Raw genomic sequence first — 19,969 nt, 5'->3', positions numbered from 1 at the left:
TGAATGAATGTTGAAGATCGTTCAGCTGTTCCAACTTTGAGGTTAATAGTTCCTGTCCATGACATCATTCCTTTCCAAAAGAGTTGAAGGAGAGCTTCTAGGACGATCTTCAAGCTTCTTATCACCCTTGAAAGCTGTTTCCTTGGAGCATTTGTTGAGCAGTGTTCTCACCATATACATCTGACTCGATCAAAATGGAAAGCAGTCCACAATCTCCATAAAGCTTGCTAATGCTTGCAAGATAAGCAATAGTGATGTGCATGCCTCCTAGTTGCAGTGTTACCTTTCCATGAAGCGAGGGTGGTTTGTTCCACAGAATCTCCTGCGCTTTGCTATAAATTGCAAGATCAGCAGTCACAAGATTGTGCTTTAGCCCCAGTTGTGCAGAGAGTTGTGTAAGGTGAATCAGTGCTGTGTAGATTGTTGAATAATCAGTGGGTGAAGCTCTTATGAAAGGTATATAGCGCACAGCAACAACTGGAGGTGACTTATCTGTGATGAATGAATTGAACGCAGACCAGGATGGGACATGCTGATTTACACCAATCGGGCCCCATTATATTTGTCTGGTTTAAGTGCTGGCTGCACTAGTTACCTGTTAGGGGCTGGCGACAACAGTGAATGAAGTGTATAGTTAAATAACCTATGTTTTTGATAAGATAACAGTCTTTAGTGCATATAAATTACATTTTTTGGTGATTGGTCCTCTGACTTTAATAATGACAGACAAATATATACATACCTTCTGGATTTTTAATTTCTGATTCATTTTCCTGAATGTTTAAGTGTACAAGTCTCAAAGATGGGCAAAGGAGTTGATCGAATCTTTGCTTTATTTGATTCAATAACTGTCTGTGAACATTCAGTCCAAATTTGGTGACTTTCTGATCATTAGTTCTTGTGACAAGGCAAACACTGTCCCTTTTCGAGAAGCCTATTTCACTATTTTCAGTTTTGGGGAGCATCTTATCATTAACCAAAAAAAATTATTTTGCAGTAAAATATTTTTATACAACCATCCATTTCATAAACTAGACATATTAAAGATATGAAAAAAATGGTTGTGTTTTGTTCTACCTCGTGTACGGGTATCTCAAAAACTAAAGCCTTTTTTGGAGGTTTGTTCCTCTACTATAAGGGTCCTGCCTCTAATAGAACCGTCACAAGAAATATGAAGGCATCAGACCTAAAACTAAACTTAAACTTCATTGCACGGTCCAAATGTCTGAAACTGGAGGTCCTGTACCCATAGATGGCGCTGCAGCACAATCTGAGTTCATCTGCATTATTTTAATGGTCAAAAGTCGATACTTAAACAGTCGATTGCATTAAAGACACTGTACATGTACACTCTGCTGGTTAGCTATGCTGCTTTTTTCTTTTTAGTCAGCTTTGTGTGAATTGGACTGATTTGCAATTTTACTGGATTAGATTTAATTGCTTTATAATTAGTTGGCTTAAACTGAACTGTGTCTTTGAATTGCTTTTGGGTGACATTTGTTGTGATTTGGTTCAATATAAATAAAACTGAATTGAAACACTGAAATGAAGAATTTGTGATAACAGACAGAAAACAAAGATGAAGGTGTAGGAGATACTTTATTCACAAAATAATGTTTATTTCACCCAAGAAACTAAACTTGTACTTCTATTAAAAACTATAAAACAAATAACATTAGATAAAAGACTGCAGGCTGAGTCAGATGTGTGAACACAAAACATTAATTTAAAGTTTACTGTCGAATACAACAGGCGGCCTACATGAGGGCCCTAATTTAACATGTTTAAACTTGATATTAAAAGTGAACCTGCATCCCTAAATAGAAGGTAGCCCTAACCTGCCGGAGGATGGACAGTGCTACTCCCTGCCCCAATCGGGGTGGGACTAAAGTCCCTTTTCCTAACCAAAGTCACCATGACACGACTGAGAAATAAAACTAACATTCATTATGACTGGCAGAGAGCTGTAAGTGATAATTAAAGATCCTGCAAATGCTTCTTCCTCAAGAAGTTCATATTTTTGACAGACATTTAAAATACAACCACACACGTTTATATATGCTTCAAATGGCTGAGAAAAGAGTAAAACAGTAAAATTACATATTGTGTTTTATATGTTATTACTGCTTGTGTTGCCACAGATATGCTATGATTAATCATCTTGAATTTCACTAGAAAAATCTGTTTTTATTTTATAAAAACCCTATTATTATTATATTGTTATATTTTTTAAAACCTTTTTATTTCCTTATTCTTATCTACCACATTTTTGTGTCTAAAAATATAAAAAATATTCCATCATGTCAATTTTGACTAGCTTGAACTTCAATGTGGACGTCTGTGTGTGAAACACAAATTTTAGGGGTTTGAGGATGTTTTCTGTAGCACCACCATCAGGACAAAGTCAAAATCTTGTCTGAATCTTGGATAAACGGTGGTTTGATCTACAACTAAATTGTGATATTTTATTAAAATACTTTCTGGCAGAGATAAGATGTTTGTTTCCTAGTGAGTCCGGTTATAAGAGGTCACTTTTCGGTCAGAACAATAATAAAAAAGTATTTTCTTCCACGTCAGTCCATTGATAAGCACTTCCAGCTCTGCACCTCGATTGAATGTCCAAGTTAGACCAGTGCTCTGAAGATGAAGGACACAGCAGCTCCTAAAGCCAAACCCAGTGATAGAAAGAAGGCCATGATGGCTCCAGCTGTTTCAGCTTCATGAGGAGGAACATTTCTGACGAACAACAGATTTTCATTAGTTCATATTCATCACAAAATTCTAAATGTTCATTATTAAACATTGAAAGAGTCCATAACATGTGCATTAATAGATTCACTAGAATTTTTGTATTGGAATAAAAACATTAAAGGAATTAAATTTAGACTTCTTAGAGGCTGTTTGAAGCTGTCTCATTTCCAGTGTCTTTGACATGTCTCTTTTCTAACTCCACCTTCTCCACTTTCCTACACTGGAGCCTCAACAGAAGCCCACCACTAATGTCTACACTCCAGGATCTTTCCTATCATCCATCATGTCCCTTTACACCTTGATGCAGCACTGGAGTCTTAACAATATTCCAATTCTATGTAAAGCAAACTTTCATTACGGTTACTTGTACATCAATAATCGCTTGTCAACCTTTCATCTGATCTGTCCTTGTCAACCTCCTTATTATTCTTTGTAATTTTTTTACGTGTTAGCGTAAAAACTAGTGCCTGCATCCTAAAAACCATCACGCTTGGGTAAACCAGTAACGACGAATAGTCCACTGAAGACCGAAATTAAGATTTTAAGTCTTACAGCCCTTCAGTCTGCAAGAGTGAATTTTGAATAAAGCTGACAGGAAGGCAAAAACAGCCGACAGACAAAAAGATCCAGAGTCACCTTTAAGATCACAGAGACCCTGAGAGACTGTGGCAATCTGTTATGAATCACAAGTATCCCCCCAGGGTGTGAATACAGCTCCTCCTTCCTTGAACAGTCCCTTTGGGAGGCTTTAAGCCCTTCACAACACACCAGCAGTGAAAGCCATTTCACTTCCAAATAAACTGAGGAAGATCAACTGGATTAAAGCACCAGAACTGACAGGATACCGGGTGTGTTCCAGCTGACTCATGTCTTTACAGACCCATTTAATACCTGTCTGATTCAGGCCACCATGCTTCAAAACCTCAACCATCGACCTCAACCATCAACCTCAACCAACCTTAGTTCCAAAAAAACCTCAACTACCATGTCTGACTACCATGTTTTTCGGCCAGTCACACTCGATATCCTGATAATTACATGCTTCGAGAGACTTGTCAAGGATCACGTCTGTCCTCTCTCTGACACAACCCACTACCTGAGCCTGAAACACCAAGTTAAAGAAAATACACAAGAGATTCTGTTTGTCAAATTCAGTTCAGAGTTCAACAACATAATTCTGCAGCATCTAGTCAACAAACATCAACAAGCCCCTGTTTTTGGAGTAGGAAATAACACCTCATCTAACTGCACTGGTCCCACTGCCACCTTCTGGAGGACCTGACCCAAAAACACATGCTGGCTGAAGTGACCTGAAAGACCAACTCCCCCTAATACAGACTATTTTCTGTCTTAAGCTTGTTTTATAGTTGACACATCGCTCACAGCGCTCATGGCGCGTGACGTCGAAATGATGTATTTCTCTCTGGCGTGCACCATGAAAAGGTGGAAAAGCGCGTAGTCGGTGAACCAGTCAAAATATGTAACTTGGCGCGATGAGAATGACAAACTGGATGGACCAATTCGAAAACAGGCTCAGGGAGGAAGTGCATGTGCACTGAAACAGCATAAGCAAGTAAAACAGCAAACCGATCTATTATTGTTATTATTCTGTCCTGAAAGGCAACGATAATTCTCAAGTGTGTCCACTGAAGCTCACTATTTCATAACAAACAAAAGGTAACACAATACACTTAAAAGTCCTTTAACAATATTCAAAGTACTATATCAGACTATAATGGTGATAGCTAACCTAACCTATCGAAATTTCAACTTCTGTAGGTTCATCAGCTATTATGTAAGCAGAGGTAAGAATGCTGTCATTGATGACAGTGCTACTCTTCCTGCTCTTGACGGGGGCATTGTTTTCTTCTCCACTTTTGTCGATGTAGAGTAGTTAGCGGTAACCTTCATGCAGCAGCGACACCTCTGTGACGGAGAAAATTGCAACTACTAGCGCATTGACTCGCGCCACTATATATGGCCGGCACGACACCGTGACGTTATCTGTGAGCCATCGCGACAACCATACTGGGGCCTTTAGGGTTAGATACAGCACCTCTGTTAGGTTTGGTAACCTCATCTGCTCCGTGGCTAACAGACCATCAAACTTAAGTAAACTGTCATCTACAACGAGGCAGCTGCTACGGAGACATGCAATTGTTATGTATCTCATTGATATGCATTAGTATGGATTTATTTTCTGAATGACAATGAGGGAATCTTCAATTTTGAAGTCAAACAATATAATTTCCAAATGGGAATTTATGGATTACGTGTTGTGGTGTGTTTGGAGGTCAGTTTCTTACTTTGGGCCGTAGCACATGCAAAGACTTGCCAGGTATCCGTTACTGAAGGCGAAGAGAACCATGAAGATGATAAAGAAACTGTCATGATGGAAGTAGATGGGCAGGTAGAATCGAGGCTGAACATTACACAACATGAAAAGGGGGATGAAGACCACGCGGCACAAGATGGACACAGGAAGTATCATGCTGTCTTTGCTCGGCTGGAAACACAAACAACTGATCAGCTGATACATCTTTAAATAAAGCGAGACAACTGAATGCTAAATAAACCAGAGTGATCTGATACTCACCCACATACAGACAGCTGTTAAGCTCCTCCCAGCCCAGTCACACAGATTAAAGAGCAAAAAGCAGCTGACGGGGATGAAGTAACGGTCTGTGAATGAAATGCACAAAAGGAACTCAGTCAACAAATCAGACTTCTTTAGAGGGACTTAATGTCTATGTAGAGGAAGATAAAACAGGCAGGAAAATCATGTGATGTGAGAGAAGAAGAAGAAAAGTGTTGCCTGACCCCAGGGGCCACCGCCAGCAAGGGTGGATTTTGTATCAGCGGTGATGGCTGGAAATGTGCCGATGGTGACGGTGAAGGTAAAACAGACCAACAGAGCCAAGACCCAGATCTGAGGGTCAAACATCAAAGATACACAAAGCAAAGGGTTAAACAACAAAGTGAAATCACACAACCATGTTTTGTTTGTCCCCTATGAGTGACTATGGTAAATATGAAAAAAAACTGAATACAGTGATTTAGAAACCTCAATAAAAAGTGTTTGGTTCACAACAGAACAAAGGAAACCGATCAGAACTTTTATTGTTTCATGAAAGATATGAGCTCATCTTGAGTCTGAGGGCAGCAACACATCTCAAAAGGGCTGTGATGGGGTACAAAAAGGCTGGGAATGGAAGTAATGCCTGACTCTGCATAAGTTTAAAAGCAAAATATGATGAAGAAGATTGGATTGTTGAGCAGCAAGAAATCTTTTGTCTGACAAGATATAAAACAACATTCAGCAAGGTAGCTGAGCTGATTTCACTGCAGATTATTTCTGAATAGCTGTCACAGCTAGGTTTAAACCATCCAGTGCTGCAGGCACTGTTAGATCCCAAAGCAGCCGTCTGATTAAGCTAAGAAGAAACAGAGAACAAACCAGCCAACAGCCTGTCATGGTCCATGTTTTTGTGTTGTGTTATCTATGTTATGTGTTCTATTCTAGTTGTTTCTGTCAGACTGTTAATCTTATTTAATTATGGGTGCCAATGCCAAAGGCAGGGCACACATATTACCATTGTGTTGGACTATTATTATTCTCCCATTTCCATCACGGATTTCAGCGCGATACTAGTTCCGCACTATTGGTCCGACTGGCAAAAAAAGCACATCACTGCGTGTACAATGATCGGGAATAGTGTGCTATGATTTTTCTCTCTCATTACTCTCACAGAATTCTGGAAAAATGGGAAAAACTGGGAATTTTCTTTTTGGGGAAATGCATTGAAAAGCACAAAACAAGGGCTTTTTGGTGCTCTTTTGGAGGCCTCATAACTTAGCTATACAGCATCACAGAGACATCATTCAAAGTTTAAACATGACAGGAAAGACTCATCTGTAACAGAACTAAAGGGTTTGCTCATATATTATACAACTTTGACACAATGGCAGTTTACGTTTTAGTAAGACTGAGAAACGCCTCTCATGCTCCTCTCACTCAGTCTCACCCTCAAATTTCATTAAAAAAATCCTCAAACAAATCCTATGTCCAAAATATCTGCCTGACCTAGACAAATTTTAGGTATTCACAACGTAGGTATTTTTGTCCTATTTCACCCAAAATCACCCTCATTGAGCTTGGCCTCACAGATTTCTCACAAATCACCTGTGAGTGCACAGAGCCACCACTCCAGCTCCCATTCCCAGCCATTATAAACAGGCCGCCTCATCAAATCAATGTGAAGGAATTTTAAAACTGCCATTAAAAACAAACCATACACAGGAACAGAAGAAAAATTACACCACTGGTTTCTGCCATCCCTTCTGGCACTCACTGTTCAAGAATGTTTCAGATATGACATACACTTTTTGAACAGCGACTGTTTGTTCAAGACATACGCATCAGTATTAAACCCCAAGGATACGGGGACAAAGTGATGGCACTTTTGTCAGTTGGCTGTTTTTCTTACATACGCTGCTGTCTCCCATAGCAACTAACTATGAGGGCAGAGCCAAGATGGCTGCCCTATTATAACAGCTTTATGCCAGCCCGTGTTACGTGTGCTCCTAATACAATATAACATGAAAGTCTCTGTCTCTCAGCAGGCTGTAGCTCTGATGGCAGTGGCATCCATCACAATTTCTTCAGAATTTTTTTAGTTACTTCCTCTTATGTTTTGTTGGGCTCCCCCTGTGTTTTCTGTTGAGTTTACTTTACCTCTTTTTTTCACACCAGGTATTTAGTTACTGATTGTCACACCTGATTCTTGTTTGTCATTACCACCCTCAGTATTTATCCTCCAGGTTTTCTTTTGTTCATGGATAGACCATTGCATGTATGTAAGTTGTTTTAGCTCTCCAGTGGTTTTCATTCCTCCGTGTTTTTCTTTTTGTCCATTTTTAGCTCTGTTTTACTTTAGTTTGGATTTTTTTTGCTCCAGCTTTGGTAGTACTTTAAATTCATTTTTTTTTAAATAAAAGCTTTTGTTCTTCCACATCACCAGTCCTATGACAAGGCCACACACTGCTAACCAATTTTGTCTGTGTTTTTTACCTTCTTAAAGATCTTCATCATTGAAATGTCGTGTTGTCTCCTCTGATCTACTGCTGTATCTTTTATCTCTAAAAGAAAAAACAAAAAACAATTTAGAAATCATCATTGGTGACAACATGAGTTTCATGCAACATATAAACTGAATTGTTGACCAAAGATGTTGTGAATACCTGTGTTGGTCAGACCGACTGAGTTCTGCTCATCCCCTGATTGCAGTTTCTTGTTTCTTTCCTGATAAAACTGATAGAAGTCCTGAAAACACAAATGCATGACCTATTCTTGACATGGATCACTGACGCATGACATCACTGTGGACAACAAAAAAAAAGCCAGCACAAAACATGTCTGATTAATTTATAAGATGCCATTCATTTAGCTGATGCTTTGATCACCTGCAGAGACTTACAGGTGAGGGTCATATCCCATCCAAAGATACTTCAACACGAAGACGGGGTTGTTGGGGATAAATGTGGTGATCCTCCATTTGAAAGGCAAACATTCCTAAGCTATTGCCTCTTGCAACTTGTGTGGCATTTTCCCTGCATGCTTATACAGTGGCTCATAATGTCCCAACTGGGTCCCTCCGTTGGTCCCAGGATTGTCGTCTAGCAGCTCCTACACCACGCCTAAGACAATCCAAACTCTGTTCATGTGTCGTCCCACGATGGTGGAATGACCTACCGAGCGCTACCAGAACAGGGGCGTCCCTGTCTATCTTCAAGAAGCTCCTGAAAACCCAGCTCTTCAGAGAGCATCTCCTATCCCAGCACTTACCTTGTACTTCCCTACCCCCTCTATCTCTGCACTTTATCTTTCTGCACTTCCTTCTATGCCTGCACCCTATCTCTACTCTGTCCCCTCTGACAGAGTCGGACTCCTGGGTTCCTTCTATGTAGTTTATTGTTAGCTTTTTATACAGCTGTTATATCTTGATTTGTAAGTCGCTTTGGATAAAAGCATCTGATAAATACAGAAACATAAACATAATAAGTTTAATTCACATATACAGATTGAAGGTACTGCAAAGAGCTATTTAAACAATATAAAACAGTTAAAAACATTTCAATCAGTGCTCATCTTTATGTTTTTTGTTGTTTTTTTTCTGTCTGTGAACTCTTCTGCAGGATCAAACAACAGAACCCAACGGAGCGTCAGCTGTTCCATCAACCAAAAAGTTCACATGACCCTACTCTCCTCATTGACCTCCATTGGCTGCCCATGGCTGCCTGAATCAGATACAGTTCCTAATGCTGCCTACAGAGAGACTTCTGGGTCTGGAGGAGCTGTTTAAACTCAGTCATACAGGCTGATGCACCTTCTGGACCTCTGTGTTCCTCTCAGCAACCTTGTCTGGTTCTGCCATCCCTATAAACAAGGCGTCTTAGTCCAGACTGTTCTGATTGGTGGTTCCAAGATGGTCGAACGAGTTACCATATGCTATCAGAGCAGGAGTGTCATCTCATCTGCTCTCCTAACACCTCCAAAACCTTCAGATACTGACCCTGGAGTTCGAGACCAGTTCTGATGGGTTCTGAAACCCTAACTTTGGATTAAACAGTCTACTAAATGAGTGAAAAGAAATTCTCGTTCTGGAACTGCATTTATGGCCCAATATTTATTGTTTTGTTCCAATGATCACCAACCTGGATCTGGTTCTGTCAAAGGGTTTGTTCCTTGTTTTAAGGGAGCGTTTCTTTTTTCTCCCCACTGTCACCCAGAGCTGTTCAGAGGGAAAAGTTGGGTTTCTCTATAGAATTTGTTTATGCTTGATGAATATTTCCTCAACAGCTGAGAATGATGCCAGAAAATTATCATAATTTGTTTGAGTGGGCACAAACTGAGAATGGACCTGTGTGTCTGGTAAAAAATTTTATTTACCAGTTTAGGCAGCAGGATGTAGGAGAGGACCGATAGAAAAATGACAGCACAGGCTGTGATGAAATAACCAAAGGCTGCATCCTGAATATCAGAACCACCTACAACAGAGGAAGGAATGGAGGGAGGAAGGGAGGAAGGGAGGAATGAAGGTAGGGAGGGCAAGAGGGAGGAAGGTAGGGAAGAATGAAGAGAAAAACACATTTAAATAAGTTTATCTTTATTTGTATCGTCTATTTTTTTATCTTCACAGTCTAGACAGTCTCAGTTTATTAGATTATAGATGTTTTTGAAAAATTATTGCGTAATTCAGAGATTATTGATCACACTTGCGATGGCGCAGATCATGGCAAAGGCCGCAAAGGTTCCAGCGAGTCCCTGACCGCTCATGATGGGAGTCGTATACGAAGCTGGCAACACACCAGCCATCCCAAACAAGCTGCCTTGCAGCACCGCCCCAAAGGCTGTAAATAAACATACAGACAAACAGATAAACAGAGTCGCCTGCAGCACCACCCTGAAAGGCTGTAAATAAAGAAAGAAACAGAGACAGAAACAAAGGTGTACAACAGAACCAGTTCCACAAAATCAGCTTTCTTTGATTTCCCTGCTCAGCAGAACTTGAACCCTGTCTCAGTGCAATGTTGCACTGTTTTAGAGGCATGACAGGCGAAGACACAACCAGGAGCTACAGAAGTTGGTTCTGTTCTAGTTCTTGGAGGTTTGCAGGGTCACTGTGAACAACTCCTCAGCAGACCAGCAGACACTTAAGCACTTTTCAGAGCAGGTGAAATCCACCAGAAGCCAGCAGAAGGAAAAACACCTCTGCTTAGTCTTGGGGAGGCACGGCAGATGAGAGTCAACCTTCGCATACAGCTAGTCTTTCCACCAGAGGTCACGGAGGTCATGCGATGTGTAGGGGGACAGGTTGGGTAGCAGCCATCCATCCAGTGGAAGTCATTGATCCAACTTCTGAGGGTGACGAGAGTCACTGGTGGCCACCGAGGAGCTGGCAGTGGAAGCCGAGAAGGCAAACTACTGATTGTGGCTTTGGAGAAGGGACAGCACTTGAGGCAAAACACCCTGCAGAGGCCGTGAGGAGACATCACTGTCTGGCCACTACCCCCTCACTCGGAGCTGTACTGGGTAGGGGGCAAAACATCAGTGAACGGTGGCTCCAGCTGATGACCCTGCAGCTGAGCCAGAGGGCATTGAAGGACGTGCGGCAGGCCAAGATGGCAAGCAGGAATACATCACCTGTGCAGTTTACAAGCCGTTCTACTTCCTCCTAAAACCCGGCAATTAGTTGACCTTCAACCATCAGCTAAGCAGCTCCTCTGAACATAGAATTGTGAAAACTTAAAAATTCTGAGTGGTGAACACAGCTGCTGCATTTCAGAGGAACGAATGAATGAAGTAATACCTGCCTGCTGACCCTGTCCGACAATAAGATGGAAATCAGTCATCTACCAAATCAGAGAGAAACTTTATTGATTGAATACTTTCCGATATACAGGACCAGACTGATGAAGGTTCTAATCTGTGTTAGTTTAGATATCAGCAGAATGGATCTGTTGGCAGATCAGAGTCAGATATAAGACATGTACAACTCAGACACACAGCCACCATGTTAATTTCCTGTCAGTTATTGATCAATGTAATGTCTGTTCAACATAAATTAAGCTCATAAAATATTGTTTCAGTCTGAGTTTGCTGGGAATAGACCCATTTTTCAGAACACTTCAACTGAAACTCAGAAGTTACTGTGGTGACAAGGTCAGTATCAGCTGCCATGGTGATAAAGCAAAGCCACCTTCATGACTCTGAAAACTTTAAGCTCAACATGATGAGCTCACTCAGTATTTCTAACAAAAAAACAATCTGTGACTCACAGTTGATGATGACGATCTTTGCCATGGTCACAGAGAAGAAGGGCAGCGGCTCCAGAGGAACTTTGACCAGGATTGCGGTGACGATGAAGACGAACATGATGACAAGCAGACTTCCCATCACACGAAGCCGTTGAGCAATACTGACAGAACGAGAGGAAGAAGCTCAAGGTTTGGCTGAAAGTTCCAAAAAGAAGAAGCTTTTCACAAGTAAAGTAAACAGTAAGTGAAAGGTGATTTGATCTGGTTTCACTATTTTTCACCCTGTAGAAAAACATGAAAGATATTTAAACTATGAAACAAAAGCAGTATTAAAAACAAACTTTTCTTCAGAATTTTAGACAGACAGACAGACAGACAGACAGAGAGAGAGAGAGAGAGAGAGAGAGAGCGATAGAGAGAGAGAGAGAGAGAGAGATAGAGATAGAGATAGAGATAGAGATAGAGATAGAGATAGAGATAGATAGATAGATAGATAGATAGATAGATAGATAGATAGATAGATAGATAGATAGATAGATAGATAGATCCCAACCCTGATGGTGTCAAGGTTCAGTCATCCAGCCATCAGTAATTTTCCATTGATCCTGCTTCTGCCACTCAGCCTGTCAGCCACACACACCTCATCAGTTCACTCCACTCACCTGTGCACACAGCTGCCTCTCATCACATGCAATCAGCCCAGCATATAGTCACCAGCTCCACACTCTACCCTTTGCCAGATTGTTCTTTGCCATGCAAGTCTTTCCAGCGTTCTCCTTCCAGCCTTCCCGGTACCGACCACGCGCTCATGCAACATCAGCAGAGAATGGAGGAGGCTGATGCATACGCCAGATGAGCTGCAGAGGCCAAAACCTTTGCAGCCCTCTCCACCCAGTTGCAACAGCTGATGTCCACTCGCCCTCATGCAGTTCCAGTCCCCACACCGGAAACTCCTGCTCCAGCTCTGCCACAGCCTAGAATGATCTCTGAGCCCAGAGTGGGAACCCCTGAGCAATATGATGGAAATCCTGAACTCTGCGGTTCATTCCTGACCTCCTGCTCCTTACTCTTCGGTCTGCAGCCATACACGTTCGCCACCGAGGATGCCAGGTTGGCATACGTAATTAGCAACCTGACCGGCAGAGCCCTCCTCTGGGGAACAGCAGAGTGGGAGAGGCGGACTTCCCCCTGTGCATCATTCCAGGCCTTCTCTGAGGAACTACGCAAGGCGTTCGGGTTGGGCACTTCCAGATCTGATGCCGACTGTGATCTGCTCTCCCTGCGCCAAGTGAACCAGTCAGTGGCTGACTTCTCCATCGACTTCCGGACCAGGGCCAGTCGAAGCGACTGGAACACTGCGGCTCGGCCCAATGCTTTTCTGCATGGTTTGGCAGACTACATCAAGGATGAACTGGTTTCCTATCCTCTACCTTCCACACTGGACAGTCTCATTGAACTTACTGTTCGGCTGGACCTCCGCATACAGGCCCAGTGAGTGAGGAAGTCCTGGTGAGTCACACGGTAGCAAAGTCTTCCTCCTCAAGCTTATGCCCCCTGTTCCAAGTCAAGGTCCTGCCCTGACTTGTCCAGAGTTCCTGCCAAGTACCATGACTTCCAGGAGGTGTTCAGTAAGACTAAGGCAACTTCATTGCCCTCTCATCGGCCTTATGACTGTTTCATTGACCTGATACCTGGGACTTCACCTCCCAAGGGGCGTCTGTACTCCCTGTCTGGTCCTGAATGAGAGTTCATGGAGTCTTACATCAGTGACTCCCTGGCTGCCGGTATTATCTGACCTTTGTCTCCTGCTGGGGCAGGATTTTTCTTTGTAGAGAAGAAGGACAAGACCCTGCGCCCCTGCATTGAGTACAGGGGACTTAATGACCTCACTTTAAAAAACCGGTACCCTCTTCCCCTCCTCTCCTCAGTCTTTAAACCTTTGAGTTACTTCAAGGAGCCACGATCTTCACCAAGCTCAACCTCCGTAATGCCTAGCATCTTGTCCGCATCAGAGAGGGGGATGAAGACTGCTGATGGAAGAGATGGAAGACTGCTTTTAACACGCCCACCGGACATTATGAATATTTGGTTATGCCATTCGGCCTCACCAATGCCCCAGCAGTTTTCCAGACCTTGGTCAACGACCTCCTCAGAGACATGATTGACAAATATGTTTTCGTCTATTTGGACGACATCCTCATCTTTTCCAAGTCCCGCAAAGAGCATATCCACCATGTCCAGACGGTCCTCCAACGCTTGCTGGAGAACTCCCTTTTCGTGAAGGCCAAAAAGTGTGAGTTTCACTCACAGAATGTGTCATTCCTGGGTTACATTGTGACCCAGGGTCACCTGGAGATGGATCCTGCCAAAGTGGACGTAGTTAGGTGTTTGCCGGTCCCTGAAACCCGTAAGAAGCTGCAGCAGTTCCTGGGCTTTGCCAATTTTTACATCTGCTTCATCTGGAACTATAGCTCCTTCGCTGCCCCTCTCACAGCCCTGATATCCTCCAATACTTCCTTTTGATGGTCCCATTCTGCAGATACAGCCTTTCAGACCCTGAGGGACTGCATCTGTTCTGCACCCATCCTCCAAGTTCCCGACGGCGAACGGCAGTTCATCGTAGAGGTGGATGCATCTGATATGAGTGTAGGGGCTGTGCTGTCCCAGCGAGCAGCCAGTGACCAGAGGATCCATCCATGTGCCTTTTTCTCTCGGCGTCTTTCCCCAAGAGAAATTATGACATTGGTAACCGGGAGCTCCTAGCTGTTAAACTGGCCCTGGAGGAGTGGCGGCACTGGCTGGAGGGAACCAAGCAGCCCTTCATGGTTTTGACGGACCACAAGAAGCTGGAGTACATTCGAACCACAAAGAGACTAAACTCTCGACAGGCACGATGGGCCCGCTTCTTCACCAGGTTCAATTTCACCGTTTCCTATAGACCCGGCTCCCGCAACGTCAAACCTGATGCTCTGTCACATCAGTTCCAGAGGGAGGATGATGGCACCAGTGCTACTGACACCATCCTTCCATCCCTGTGTGTTGTGGCATCCAAGGAGAGAGTGAGAGCTGCCACAGAGGGTCAGCCTGGTCCGAGTGCCTGCCCTACTGGTTGCTTGTTCATGCCTGCTGCTCTGAGGTCGGATGTACTCCTGTGGGGCCCATGGTTCTAAGTTGACCTGCCATCCTGGGATCCAGAGAACCCGGGATGTCCTGCTACAACGTTTCTGGTGGGCCACGTTACATGACACCCGGGAGTATGTCAAAGCCTGCCAGACCTGCAACCAGAATAAACCATTGCATCAAGCACCATTCAGCCTCCTGCAGCCTCTCCCAGTGCCACATCGCCCCTGGTCCCACATTTCAGTGGACTTTGTGACAGGCCTGCTACCATCGAATGAGAAGATGGCTATTCTTACCATTGTGGACCGCTTCTCTAAGATGGCCCATTTTGTGTCCTTCCCTAAGCTCCCGTCAGCTAAAGAGACAGCCCAGCTGCTCCTCAACCATGTCTTTCGCCTTCATGGGATTCCTGTTGACGTGGTCTCGGATAGAGGGCCCCAGTTTTCATCAGTGTTCTGGCGGGAGTTCTGCAGCCTCTTGGGAGCCACCGCCAGTTTGTCGTCCGGGTACCATCTGCAATCTAATGGCCAGACTGTGAGGAAGAACCAAGAAATGGAGACGGCCCTCTGGTGTATGGTGTCACAGAACCCATCTTCTTGGTCCCAGCATCTGCTGTAGGTGGAATATGCCCACAACACCCTGACCAGCTCCACCACCGGTTTGTCTCCTTTCCAGTGTGCCTACGGTTATCAGCCTCCTCTCTTCCCAGCCCTGGAAAGGGAGGCCTCTTGCCTTTCAGTTCAAGCCTTCATCCGTCGCTGTCGTCGGACCTGGAGCCATGCTAGGGCCTCCCTCCTGAAGGCGGCAGACCGATACTCCTCAGCAGCCAACCGTCGTCGCTCTCAAGCTCCACAATACCAGGTGGGCCAGAATGTTTGACTCTCCACCCGTGACCTTCCTCTGCGTGTGGAATCCAACGAGCTGGCTCCCAAGTTTGTCGGGCCCTTCGCCATCGAGAAGGTCATAAACCCTATGGCAGTCCGGCAGTCAAGCTCCCTCGGTCTATGCGGGTGCACCTGACATTCCATGTGTCCAAGGTCAAGTCGGTCAGCGGGAGCCTGCAGGTGCCTGCTGCTCCACCCCCACCCCCCTCTCACCCCATTGAAGGAGGATTCATATATGCTGTGCGCCGCATCATCCACTCTCGCCGACGTGGAAGGGGCTGCCAGTACCTCGTCGACTGGGAGGGCTACGGTCTGGAGGAAAGATCCTGGGTTCCTACTCAACACATTATGGACCGTGGTCTCATCCAAGACTTTCACCAGCAACATCCGGACCAGCCCTCCCTCAGCAACATCGCCAGGGGCACTCGCCATAGGACACCTGCTGCTACTTTCCCCTAGGCCTGGCTCCAGGGGGATGCCTGGGTTTCCCTCTTCCGGCTGAGATAACTAAATCCTTGCGCTGGTGCCGGGTTAGGGTCTTTGAATTGTGCTTAATCTAACAGTAACAACCTTTCCTCAGATCATATTGCTATGGGAGACCCTACCAGGGGCTAACGCCCCCAACGATTTGGCTCTCTGGATCATGGGGATGCTCAAACCCCTCCACCACGTTGAAGGGGCAATCCCACGAAGGGTCTTTTTCTAAATGCATCACATAAAAAAAAGTTTAAAAAAATTTAACTTGATTACAAATATTTAAAGGATGAGTTCTGGAACCTGTTTAAAGACATGTGAGCTACTACAGAACAGTGTGGCCTTCATGAAGAACACCACATTAATAACAAAAAGACCACTAAAACACTCAATCTGACTTTTCAACCCCAGATCCTCCTCATTAAGAGCTCACACCGCAAGATTTTTAGAGCTGACAGATTTTCTAAAGTTCACATCGTGTTCAGTTTGTGTTCATGAGTTTTTAACGTGTTCACATTACAAAACTGACCTGTGATAGGGGGCCAAACCCATCTAGCTGATGTTTATCCTGTCATACTGATAACAACAGCTCTACAAGCAACTGCTGGTGTTTCATTCACCTGGTTGTAGAGGACTGTTTATCTCATGAGGGAAATAGATCATAAACTGCTGAGTTTCCCAAGCACACCACTGTCTCTTCTCTGTGTTCTCTGTCATGTTTGTTTTTATTAGGCTGTTATTGTCCTATTGCAGGATTCACCATGTTGTGTCCCCTAACCCATCTCTTATGCTCTCATTGGCTGTAGCTCCTAACTCACCAACCAATCAACCATCGACTGCTTCAGAATATCTGTCATTCTGTATTTTTGGTTGGAGGCTGGGACTCGTCTAGGAACCTCATAAATCTCTGTTTACACAAAGTGATTGATGACTGCTAATCAAACTCAGATTTACCCCAGACTGTGGTAATCTGTTTTAAACCTCCAACAAACATGTCTGTGACACAAAAAAAAAAAAAAAAATCATCAAAGTCAGTAGATCTCAAAGTTCTGGACCTAATTGTAAAAGGTCACCACGATGACATGAAAGACTTCTGGAACAAACAGTAAAGGCTCATCTCAGCTGTCTAATTGCAGCCTACTTGTCTCTTCTCGTGTCTGTCTTTGATTTCTCTGCTCGCCTCTCTGGTTTGAGGGACTAACATGCTAAGGATAACAGGATAAGTGTCATGACCTCAAAGGGTTAGGAGCCATCAGACCTCCTGCTGTGATTGAGCACTTACAGTGTGTGCAGGAAGGAGTTCAGGCAGGTGCAGAGCAGCAGCGACAGCATTGCACAGAGAGTCATCACGTTGTTGAATTTGGCCTCCAGGACACTCCGATGGTCACCTGCTGCCTCCGTCTGATTGGCTGAAAAATGAGCTGCTGACGAGTCTTTCAGACGGCTGGTAAAGTACTGCAAAAACAAAATAAAACACCTGCTGCACTAAACCCACTGAAACAAATACAGTTTAGGTGAAAATGTTTCTGCAGTAGCCCTACAATAGACTACCCCCCCCCCCCCCCCCCCCCCCCCCGTGTGTGTGGACAGAAACAGATAAATGAGAAATGATGTCACACCGTGGTAGCAGTCATGAAGAAGTTCCATGGCAACAGCGTTCCGAGACCGAGCATAAAGAAAATCAGCCACACACCAAAATACCTGCAGGAGGACATTTAAAAAAGGAGATGATTTTATCCCATCAGTATCATGAAGCTGGTCAGAAGGCCGAGTTAGTTCTGGTGTTCACTCTGTTTCACAGCTTCTTCGTGTTGAGACTGAGACTCGTTATCACTTTATCTTTGAGCTGCAGGCAGCTGCTTATCTTCATGCAGCAGTAACATGAAAACTTCAGTTAAGCCAACTTCTGGTGTGAAAAAAACATTCAACAGCTCCAGAAAGCTAAAATTACTGTGATGGAGCTGCTGTGTTCAAATACCAGACGATTAATCAATCAATTGATCAATCAATGGTAACAGTTAACCCTGACCACAAATTATATCTAACACATTAAAACTTCCATGGACTTCCAAGCTGTAGTTACCAGTATTGATTGTTATACTGATGTATTAATGACAGACCTCCATCATCACATTTTGTAAATATTTTTACTCACTTGTCTTTCGGTGAACTGAAAGCCATTTTCCTGCGAGGAATTAACCAGCTGAAGTACTAATTGGCTGATGGATTAAAAAAAAGTTGGACTGGAGGTTCTGTTGGAGGATCTGCTGGTCTGGAGGAAGAGTTATTTCAACCGAGGGTTTAAAGCAGCTTGTGTAAGTCTGAAAAATAGATATGGAGGATTAAGTGTTTCTGAGCATCTGAATCCTGATGATAAATTTAAATGAATTAACTTAATTAATCAAATTATTCTTACAAGAAACATAAATGATTTAATTGAAAATTCCAAACAAGAAAAACAAAGAGGCATTCATGGGAGAAAGGCTGTGAACTCTGGTAAGAACATCAAAAGTCAGCTTTATCTTAACTTAGGTGCTAGTTATGTGCTAAAGTTTAAAAAAATTAACATTGAACCTATAAATGTATTTTTTAATGTGGAACACCACATTTATTCTAATGAGAGAGATCACAAACACAGTTTCATTGTACAAAGTCTAATTTCTGGTTGTGATTTAATTACACTCACATTAAAATCATAAAACTGTGGGAGCACTGACCTGAGCAGAAACTGATCTTCAAAATAAATAGTTCATATGGTTTGTACTTGACACCAACACTGACTGTATGTGCAGAACTGAACACATGGACTAGCCCTGTCCACCACGAGACATTCATGGACTGTCTGAAATCCAAAGACAGATGACTGCGATGAAAATGCTAGATACTGATTGTCCCTGAACACATCATTCTACTGAGTCATTTTGCTGCTGAGCAGTATTTGGAAAAGTAAAAACTGTGCGTTTAGGTGTCCAGTGCCACACTTCAAAACTTCAGAATCAGTAACAAATAAAACCTGTTTGTCATCACACTAATGATCAAACAATAAATATAAAATCAATAATGAACAAGAATAAACTAACATTAAAGGTTGTAAAAAACTAAAAGGACGGGACAGCAGCCGCAGGTTTTACCTTCAGCCTTCAGCAGCAGCGTGATGATGTTACCAGATGTTCGTATCAAACTTCAGTTCGTCTTATCTCATGAGAAAGTTTGTTGATTCTTCTGAGTAAATTCCCTGTAACTTCGCTGCAGTTCGTTGTGAAATCTTTCTTCCTCTCTGAGTCACGTTCCTTCCTCAGAAATCTTTCTCATGTCATTTTGCAGCCTCAGCAGAATCAGTTCTTCTGTAGCAGTGACCTTTGATCTTTAACCTGTGATATCAGCCTGCGCAGTGGACTTTGATTCTGTGTAAATAATAGTGATGTGATAACAGAGTGTCATGCAGAATAACTCTCTGCATGTTATTTATGTTTCTGCTGGCAGAGTGAACCTCAGCCTTATTTATCTCGTGGTGATTGCTGAAGCAGAAACTAAATCAGCATCCAGACAGCACTACAGGATCAAATCCAAGCATTTACTGCTTTTGAAATAGTAAAAACTTAACAATCAGCTTAAAAACTTTTTTGAATCACAGATTTGAGACGTTGGAAATCCTTTTAGTTGAGCTAAAGGGAGGCTGATCAATAACTGACAGCAGTTAAAACTATCAGCTCCAGTTGTTGTTATCAGTTTTATTTACATCCGTAATTTAATCTTTTTCACTCCAACAGGTGTTTTAGTTTTGTCTCCACAGCTATAAATAAAACAACTTGAGATATAAAACAATAATTTGTTGATTAAATCTTTATGAATATTTCCTGAAGTCTTGCTGAATGTCTTCAGCTGGCCTGAAGGAGGAAATAGACCAAGACTCAACAGTCTCA

At 43.2% G+C, this 19,969-nt stretch overlaps 1 protein-coding gene across 2 annotated transcripts; it reads right to left on the bottom strand.

Annotated features, from left to right (window-relative positions):
• Positions 1 to 1,606: 1,606 nt before the first annotated feature.
• On the bottom strand, positions 1,607 to 19,418 carry LOC140305212 (equilibrative nucleoside transporter 1-like). Of its 2 annotated transcripts, XM_072383961.1 has the most exons (14): positions 19,178 to 19,418; positions 18,764 to 18,888; positions 18,202 to 18,367; positions 17,666 to 17,747; positions 17,329 to 17,501; positions 11,590 to 11,729; positions 10,027 to 10,161; positions 9,701 to 9,798; positions 7,993 to 8,074; positions 7,823 to 7,890; positions 5,572 to 5,680; positions 5,348 to 5,433; positions 5,058 to 5,257; positions 1,607 to 2,736 (listed from the first exon to the last, which is right to left on the bottom strand). In XM_072383961.1, the coding sequence occupies exons 3-14, from the start codon at positions 18,225 to 18,227 to the stop codon at positions 2,625 to 2,627; spliced, it is 1,311 nt and encodes a 436-aa protein (XP_072240062.1). In that variant the 5' UTR covers positions 18,228 to 18,367; positions 18,764 to 18,888; positions 19,178 to 19,418; the 3' UTR covers positions 1,607 to 2,624. The 2 variants fall into 2 exon arrangements, with proteins under 2 accessions (XP_072240062.1, XP_072240063.1); XM_072383962.1 differs by lacking the exon at positions 18,764 to 18,888.
• Between the last annotated feature and the right edge of the window lie 551 nt (positions 19,419 to 19,969).

The sequence above is a fragment of the Leuresthes tenuis genome, unplaced genomic scaffold (assembly GCF_036924035.1).
Source record: "Leuresthes tenuis unplaced genomic scaffold, fLeuTen1.0.hap1 SCAF_4, whole genome shotgun sequence".
NCBI classification, from domain to species: Eukaryota; Metazoa; Chordata; class Actinopteri; order Atheriniformes; family Atherinopsidae; genus Leuresthes; species Leuresthes tenuis.
Note: the sequence above shows the minus strand (reverse complement) of the source record. Positions and strands in the feature narration are given on the sequence as shown.